Source organism: Vombatus ursinus, unplaced genomic scaffold (genome assembly GCF_900497805.2).
Source record: "Vombatus ursinus unplaced genomic scaffold, bare-nosed wombat genome assembly UNPS02014932.1, whole genome shotgun sequence".
Lineage (NCBI taxonomy): Eukaryota > Metazoa > Chordata > Mammalia > Diprotodontia > Vombatidae > Vombatus > Vombatus ursinus.
Genome location: NW_020954710.1, coordinates 2,300,838 through 2,310,523, shown reverse-complemented (window position 1 = coordinate 2,310,523; position 9,686 = coordinate 2,300,838). Strand labels below are relative to the sequence as shown.

At 41.8% G+C, this 9,686-nt stretch overlaps 1 protein-coding gene across 1 annotated transcript in view; it reads left to right on the top strand.

The window, feature by feature from the left end:
* Positions 1–3,804: 3,804 nt before the first annotated feature.
* The window catches only part of LOC114029537 (PR domain zinc finger protein 16-like), a 113,591-nt gene continuing 107,709 nt past the window's right edge, over positions 3,805–9,686 (top strand). The window contains exon 1 of the mRNA XM_027844025.1: positions 3,805–3,892. Coding sequence (XP_027699826.1) covers positions 3,836–3,892 — 57 coding nt within the window. The 5' untranslated portion in view covers positions 3,805–3,835. The remainder of the gene's footprint in view (positions 3,893–9,686) is intronic.

The window sequence follows — 9,686 nt, the reverse complement described above, 5'->3', positions numbered from 1 at the left end:
GAGTTGAACTAAGCCTGGAAGCAAAATCCTTCAGTTGAAATCTCTTCTTTGGGGTGTGATTCTCTCCAGGCACCTGGGTTCTGGGTTTTTTGTATTTGTTTTTGTTTTCCAAACTAGTACAAAAGACCCAGAAAGCATATTAGGCCAGGAAATATGTTAATTAAGCAGGTTTTCTTCCCTGATTTTTTATTCATAACCTGACAATATCAGTGCAAACGTCTGCCAGAGTAATTAATATCTGCTCCCCAGAGGAGGGTTGTATAGGTGGTAGCATCTTTGGAGGCCCTACTCTTATACTTTTTTCTGGTTTTAAAAAAGAAGTAAATAAAAAGTCCAAGAAACACCCCAATTAAAATGTTCCTTGCTTCTCCTACACCCGAGTTTCAATCCTGGATAATTGTGTTCCCAGGCCTTTGAGAGCCCACGGGGGTGTCAGGTACAACCACAGATCATTCCTGTCATCTAAATACCATATGATTAGATTTTTAATAAACCGTTTCGGCAGCATTTCCTGGGCTTGAATAGACCTTTGAATGGGTTTGCTCGGGCCTTTGAAAGAGAGCTGGAGAACATCATTGTGGGGGATGCACTTTCAGTCCCCTTAAAATATTTTGTCAAAAGGTGAGCAGCCCTATGCACCAGTATGGTGCATCGGCGGAGGGGAGGGGAGTAGCTCACGAGCATCACTTACGAGATGGCTCTGGCGGCCGCTCGGTGGGTATCGCTAATAGTTTCCTAAATTGCTTTTGAGTTTAGGGGGCTGGGGCAGACACTGAACACAGGCTCTGAGCTAGAATATTTCCAAATGGGCAATGTTGAGAAAACCTCCCTCGGTTCAGACGTGCCCAGCCCTCACAAGTTGGGAGGGCTTGGGTGCATTTCCGGTGTGGACAGTTTCTTAGGGTCAGAATTCTAGATCTGGAAGGTCAGAAAGGCCATTTAGTCCAGCCCCCTTGGTTTACAAATGAGGTAACCGAGGCCTGGAGAGACCGAGTGATTTGTCCTTGGCTCTGTGCATTTTCTCTGGCTGTCCCCCATGCCCTCGTCTTCTCCAACCACTGACCAACTGGGCTTCCTTCAAGTCCCAACTAAAATCCCACCTTCTCAGGCAGCGTTCCCCAATCCCTCTTAATTCTGGGGCTTCCCGCTTTTAATTATTTCCTATGTGCCCTGTATATAGCTTGCTTTGTATATAGCTGTTGACATGTTGTCTCTTGTGTTAGATTGTAAGCTCCTTGAGGGCAGGGACTATCTTTTGCCTCTTTCTGTATCCTCAGTGCCTAGCACAGTGCCTGGCACGTAGTAGGAGGTTCATAAATGTTGATTGTTCGATTATCCCAAGGTCACACAGGCTATAGGTTACGGAGAGGACATAAACCCAAGTCTTCTGACTCAAGCCAGTGTTCTTGGTGTTATACCAAGAACTACCACCTGGGATAACTGAGGAACTTGGGCTCGGGCTCCATTGAGACCCAGAAGTCATGGTGTCCTTTGCTTGCTGGTCACTCCTGATCAGATGGACTGAGAGGTTCAAATGGGGGAGATAAATACCTTTCATTTCTGAAACACTTCACACGGCCTCTGATACATACTGACTAGGAGACCTCGGACAAGTCACTTAACCTCTCAATCCCTCGGCCAGCTTTCTAGATTACAAATTTCATTTGAGTTATTGTCCTGTATTAGTGGATGGAATTTTCCACACTAGAAGTTTACTCCAGGGACAGACCATCCCCTCCCTTCTCTACACCTTCCCCTCCCCCACCCCACCCCAACAGCATACTTATCATGTGTTAACATTTTATTGTAGTGTTCTACAGGCAGGGAGCTCTGAGGTCAAGGTCTACCTCTGACACTTATTAGCTATGTGACCCTGGGCAAGTCACTTAACCACTTTTGGCCCATAAACAAGTACCTTGATGGGGCTTACATGGCAAGCTATAAAAGGATTTTAATCTGTGTTGGTGAAGAGACCTCCCACGCCAGGTTTCCCTTCCCTCCCCTCCCCCCTCCACACCATGCTGATGAAATCCTGGATCATTGGCATATTGATACCAACTCAGTTGGAGGAAAAGAATGGGCTCAGAACTAGAAGGTACCTTAGAGTCCATCTAGTTCAACCACTCATTTTACAGATGGGGACACTGACTCAAAGAAGGTTGAGTAAGATAAAACCAAGATTCAAACCCAGACCCTCTGGCTCTATGGAAATCCAGCCTTCTTCCTACTGGGTCATCATTCCTTGTTTTCTCTGAAGCAAAAGTGAAGATGATGACTAATACCAGCAAGTATTGTGTTGTATTTATTTATTTTTAGGCAATTGAGGTTAAGTGACTTGCCCAGGGTCACACAGCTAGTAAGTGTCAAGTGTTTGGTCTGAGGCCAGATTTGAACTCAGGTCCTCCTGACCTCAGGGCCGGAGCTCTATTCACTGTGCCACCTACCTGCCCCACCAGTGAGTATTGTAGGGTCATAGATTCAGAGCTCAGAGGGCCCTCAGAGGCTGACCCCCTCATTTTATAGATGAGATTAAGGAATTTGCCCAAGGAAATACAGCTAGTAAGACACGAGGGGTTGGGGAGGGCACCTGGACATATCCACAAAAAACACTGAAGCCCGTGACTTATGAGGCATTTAAACAGAAAAGAAGATGAAAAAACAATATTTTAAATAATAATTTCCACCAGAAGTCAGGTTTTTGCTTCTTTATGGCCATATACTTTTAGAAGGCTGGCAAGATATGTCCTTAATTTTAGCCTAGAGATTTCAAACAGAAGAGTTAATCAGAAGGGCTCAAGGATTCCAAGATTCAGAGTTGAAATGAGGGCTGATCTAGCTTCCCCCATTTAACACATAAGGAAGGTCCAAACTTAGAAGTTTATTGTGAAATTCCCTCTTCTCTTCCATGAGGTGCACTGTAAGAAAGTATCAGAACTGGGGTTAGAACCCACAGCCTCTAACTTTTCTCTCTTCCTTTTCCCCAGAAGGGAGAGTTTCCCCCAGTAGCCTGTGTGGGACTCCTAGGTTGTCTGAGGGTAAGGTCCCCATTTTCTTCCTTCAGGGCAAACAGGTCTTATCTTCATTTGCACCCCAAGCACCATTTGGGGGCAGGGTTGTCGAGGTGGGAGAGAGAAGCATGTATTTCTCCTCTTCAGAGAGTGCCAAGTTCACAAGCCCAACTGTTTCTTAGCATCTCAAGCCCAAATACAGCACCCAGCAGGGGCTGCCTTACTCATATCTATCCGTTGAGAAAGGTTATGAATCTGACAGTTTACCAGAAGCCTTTCTAGTGACTGGGGGGGGGGGAGGGGGGAGGAAGGGGACACCGTGTGGTGGGGGGGTACACTGGGGCTCACACCCTCACAGCTACTTTGGCTGTATTAGACAATCTGCTTGTAGTGGGTGGGTTATTATTATTATTATTATTATTATTATTATTATTACTAATGATTAAAAAATATTCTCACTTCAGAATGCAGAAGGTCATAGCCAAGTCTGGTAACGTGCAACCTTTAGGCCTATAATCTGCTGTTTCTGCTGTGGCCAAGCCAATTTCAAATTAGTCACTGCACAGATGAAGCGATGGGCTTGCTCTTTGGTGATTATGTTATTAACTGCTTCGGTCCTGCCCCACTCACTGATGGGCTGGAGAAGAGACAAATCAGTAAGGAGGGTTAGGGAAAGACTCCTGTACCATAGGCGACCAGAAGAATGGTGGGTTTGCTGGGGGTGGGGGTGGGGGTGGGGGCGGTGTCCTCAAGACAGAGTCACTAAACTGATTGGAGTGCTCTGAGTGAATCTGGCTTCAGGGAGCCTGTGTCCTCTCAGGCTGAGGATGGGCGACGAGGAGGAAGGAATGCATGGTTGTCAAGGCAGAGCATCAATGACTGGGGTAAGTCTGGAGCGGCCAGGGCAGCAGCAAGACGCTTAAAACTTAGTCAGGCCTGCTTTGGAATTTCTTTTTTTAGTAGACTTCTCCCCATGGGTGGTCTACACCAGCAGAAAGCAGCTACTGGGGAGATGGTAAGAGAAAGAGACTTCAAGTCAGAAAGCTCAGTTTGTCGCTCCTGGCTCTTAACCCTATTCTGTCCATTGCAAATTATGTCATTTTTTTTCTGAGCCTCAGTTTCCTCATCTATAAAATGGGATACCTAATGTTTTTAGACCTCAAGGGGCTGTGAAGAAGGAACTTTGTTGAAGCTTCGTGGACCGGAAGGATACAATGGAGAATGTGCTAGCCTTGGAGTTGGGAAAGCTGGATTCCAAATCCCACTTCAGACATCTCCTAACTGTATCACCCCAGGCAAATTATTTAATCTCTCTCAGCCTCAGTGTCCTCATCTGTGAAATGGGGGAGGGTGGGTGGAGTATGTACACTTCTGAGATGCTTTCCACCTCTGATCCTATTTCTCCTAAGAAACTGTAGAAATGTGAACTATTCTATTTTAGCCCTTGACATTTTTATTGTGCCTCCCTGGTACAAGCAGATTTCAAAGGAACATGGATTCAGAGCTAGACAGGACCTTTGGAAACCATGGGGTTCAGTTGCCCTTATTTTACACATGAGGCCAGAAGGGAAATGGAAAATGACTTGTTCCAGATCCCACAGAGCAGGATTCAAACCCAAGTCTTCCTTCTGTGCCGCATGACTATAGCCCTTGTTTCCTTTCAGATAACCCATCATCCCGCATGACCTTTTCGGTCTCAGTTCTCTTGTCTTCACTCTGAGGGGGCCAGGCTAAGGCACTTTCCGCCCAAAAGTCTGCAATCCTCTGATGCTGAGGAGTGCCCTAAGCCTGGTGACAACCCCTGTCTGGAGAGACCCTCAAAGTACTGCCTTTGGTGGCCCTGATTCTCTTCTTCTGAGTGATTCACCCAAGTTGTTCAGACTCTTGGAGTTTCTTTCCAAGGCTTTGACTTGACTGGCTGAAGGTAACACAGGGAGCTTGTCTCGGCTTACAGGGAATGAGAAAACTGAGTATCACTCTTTGCTTTTCCAGTTGATTGGGTTTTGTTCTCCCAGATTATACTGCTGCTTGATTTAGTGAAAGAAGTGTGCCTAATAGTTAGCGCAACGAATGCCTTGTCAGGAGCTTCATATTCCATCTCCTACCTTTGTGTGCCTTTATGTGAGTTACATGCCTGCGTCGTCGTTTGCCTCCACCTCCCCAGCTCTCTTCAAGGTTCAGCACAAATGCTACCTCCTATATGAGGCTTGTCCTGACTCCCCAGGTGATTGTGTTCTCTCAGCCCCTCACAAATGGCTTTGGATTTTACATATGTGTGTATGTGCAAGGAGAGAGAGAGAAAGAGAGAGAGAGAGAAGAAAAGAATGAGAAAAATAATAGAGACAGAGAAAGAATAAGACATAGAAGGAGAGAGAAACAGAAAGAGAAAGAGAATTGGAGGGAGGGTAAGAGATTCATTGCCTCTCCCACACTTCCAGAAACATCTTCAAGGCACTCCAGTTAGAATCTACAAGAGCAGTATCCCAGCCACCCCAAAGAGAGTAACTTGTCCAGTAGAATACAATGAGGGAACTGGATTGGATCCTAGCAATGGGAAGAGAGAAAAATGATAGCTTCTGACAAACCTTTATTGAGTTCTTCCAGGTCCCCAGGGTCCCATTCAGCAAATGCCTCTTCTTATCAGGACAAAGCAGGCCCTCATGCTGTTTTCATAAATTTCTTCAGATGACCAGAAGAAAGAGTCAGCCCCATAGTGACTCTTGAAATGTGAGAAGGGAGTTGCTGTAGGTTGGCATAAAGGTTGGCCCCTTGTTTCCAAATCCTGTGTCTGCTGAGGCATTGAGCAGAGCTACTCATTTCTTTGTTCATTTGTTTCTGATTTTTCTGCCAAGAGGAATGACCTTTAGACTGGAAAAGTCAGAACAAAAATGGCCAGGAGGGAGTAGATACCCAAGATAAGTAAGGAGAGAGTGAGACACACCCAGCTGCCCTCCATGAATGCCAATCACCTGGCCCAGAGGAACTAGATTCTCAGGGACTAGAATAACTGAGAGATGGGACAGCTGAGCCATCATGAATTTATATTTGAAAGACTGTGAAGAATAGAATTGGAGAAAAACAGATATCCCAATTTTCAAAAAAGAGAAGAGAACAGAGTTAGTAAACCATAGGTCAGGGATCTTCATTTCTTTTCTGGAAAAATTCTAGAAAGGATTATTAAAGCATTGTTATTATATGTTAAATATGTAATTTATATATTACACAACATGTAATATGCAACATGTAATAAACGAATTAAAATATATTAAATAATATAATTAGTAGTACATTCTAGAATAGGATTTAGAAGTGATATTATTAAATATATATTACATAAACTTATATACAACATATGATGAATATATCAAATAATATAATTATTAGTATATTCTAGAATAGGACATTAAAGTGATACTATTAAATATATAATTTATATATTACATAAAAGTACATGATATAACACATAACATACAACATGTAATAAATACATTAAAATATATTAAATAATACAATTAGTAGTATATTCCAGAATAGGATATTAAAGTAATATTATTAAATATATAATTTTTATATTACATAAACATATATTATACAACATATAATATACAATATATAATAAATATATCAAATAATATAATTGTTAGTATATTCTAGAATAGGACATAAAAGTATTATCATATATTAAATATATAATTTATACATTATACAAGTATGTAATATACATTATATAATATGTAGCACATTATAATATAAATATATTAAAGCATATTAAATAATATAATTATCAATATATTCCAGAATGGGTTATTAAGGCATTATTATATATTAAATATATAATTTACATATTATGCAAATACATAATATACATTATATAATATGTAGTCTAATAATAAATATATCAAATAATATACTTGTTCATGTATTCTAGGATGTGTTATTAAAGTGTTATTATATATAAATATATAATTTACATATTATATAAGCACATAATATGTAGTATATGATAATATATAATAATAAATATATTTAAATATATTACATAATATAATTATTAGTATACTCTAGAATGGGTTAGTGAACATCCAAAAAGAACAGCATAGAGTCAGCATGGCTTTATCAAAAATGGCTCACACTACCCTTGTTTCTTTTTTTTTGGCAAAGCCAGTAAATTAGTAAATCAGGGCAAAGCTTTAAAATGTTTACAGACTGGTGGCACGGTAGATAGAGTGCTGGATCAGGAATCAGGAAGACCTGAGTTCAAATTCAGTCTCAGATACTTACTAGCTTTGGGTCTCTGGGCAAGTCATTTAACCTCTAGCTGCCTCAATTTCCTCAATTGTAAAATGGACATATTAATGGCACTTACCTCCCAGGGTTGCTGTAAGTATCCAATGAGATAATATCTTTAAAACACTTAGTTTAGTGCCTGGCACATAGTAGGTACTTAGTAAATACCTGTTCCCTTCCCTCCTCCCACTTTTAAAATCTGTGCTTGGCTCTGTACTTTTTAACATTTTTCTCAATGATTTGGACAAAGGCATAGAAGGCATATTTATCAAATGACGCAAACCCAGGAGGCATAACTGACACACCGAACATTAGAGTTGGAATCCAAACGGATTGTTACAGGCTAGGGCATTGGACTGAATCTAATAAGGTGGGATTTAAGAGGGATCAATGTAAAGTCTTACACTTGGGTCTAAGAAATCAACTGCACAAGGGCAATATTGGGGAAGCATGATTCAACAGAAGTCTATCTGATGAGGCTATGGGATCATTGGTGAATACAAGCTCAGTATGAGTCAACAATGGAGCAGCCAAAATGCCAGTGGGATCTTAGACCCTGTTAAGAGAGGCATAACTTCCCAGAACAAGGGGATGATTGTGCTTTTGTGATCAAGCCTTTGTCAAACAATATTGGGAGTGTTATATTCTTCTTGGGGCACCATTTTTTAGGAAGTAAATTGATAATCTAGAGAGTATCCAGAAGGATGGTGATAAGAATGGTGAAGGGCCTCAAGGGGATGCCATATTAGGACTGGTTGAAGGAAGCAGGGATATTGCCAAGAACTAAGACACAAATTATCACCTAGCAGGCAATGCAGTCCATATACATACATCAAATGAATTATAAACAAAAGCAGCCAACATTGAAAGGAAAGGAAGCTTCAGAAGGCTCTTTTCAATCTAGTGTGTTCTTGGGCAAGGGCCTAGTCCCTTCTCTGAACTTTACTTTCCTCTTTTGTAAAATGGAAGAATTGATCTAAATCATCCCTGAGGCCATGATTGAGACAGAGCAAGTCAGCCCCGATGCTAGAAATCTCAGAGCTAGAAGGATATTTGGCCCGATTTTTGGTCCAATATTTGAGGGTATTTGGTCCAATCTCCCACCTAGTGCAGGAATCCCTTGGACAAAGAGTTTAATGACTTGGCTAAAGCCACACAGATAGTAGGTAAGAGAGACAGAAATTGAACACAAGTCTTCTTCTTCCAAATCCAGAGTTCTTTCCATGGTGCCAGCCATGTTACCTCTCTTAGGAGATCTTGACTGACAGGGAGGGAGTTCACTTTTTGATAAAGGAGTCCATCATCTTCCCATCCCCACTGCTGAGTCTCCTAGGATCTATGCAGTCTAATACAATTCTGCTCAGCTCTCAGATCCTTTCAAACTGGTCTACTAACTAAATTTAACTCTCCATCTCCTACTTCTATGTATTTGCCCAAGCTGTCCCCCATTCCTGGAATGCCCTCCCTCCTCATCACTGCTGAGACCCTTGGGGCTAGGTTGGTCTAACAGAATCCAGTTCTCTGGGATTCAGGAAATTCTGGATTGATTGATTCCTTCATTTGCTTCTGGATGCAAGAGCCTCTGTTTTGATCACCAATTTTCCAATTTATTCCTGATGGGTCAGGGCTCCAGATGGTGACTGTTGATGAATGCCTAAGTAGAAGACAAATAGCAGATGTTGCCAGTGCTAGACTAGACACATTTTTAGGAGAAAATTCAGCCTGATTGGGATCTGCTGAAGGAAAGTAGAGGAAAGTTTGGGGATCGGGGTTTGCACGTGTCTGTATTCAAGTTACACAAAAGGTCAAGCGACCTCATTTCTGATGGAGGCAGGCGGTGGACCACATCTGACATGGCTCTGTGATTTTCTTGTAACTTTTTCTTTTTTTGTTATACTGTCTACTATTTAATTTAAATCAGTAAAGTATAAGTTACACTCAAGGGGGGAACATGAGAGGTGGCTGAGATAGATGCTTGCCATCAGCCCCAAACTCGTCTTCTGTTTTGACATTTTAACTCTCTGGCATTCTGCAGAGTGATTAGACATTGCTGGAAGCATTCTCTATCCACCACCACCCCTCCACCCTCTGCTCCTTTAAAGCACAGAAAACAATGAAAGAGGAAAAGAGGGAGAGACTGGGAGAGGAAGAGTGGAAAAGGAGAAGAGAGAAAGAAAGGAAGAGGGAAAGAGATACAGAAATAGCAGAAGGGACCAGAGAAAGAGGAAAGAGGGAGAGATGAATGAAAAGAGAGAAACAGAAATATAGGAGAGAATGAGAAGAGTCAAGGAGAAGTGAAGAGAGAGGAATGGAGAGAAAAATGAGAAAAAGGAGAGAGAGAAGGGAAGAGAAGAGAAGAGAAGAGAAGAGAAGAGAAGAGAAGAGAAGAGA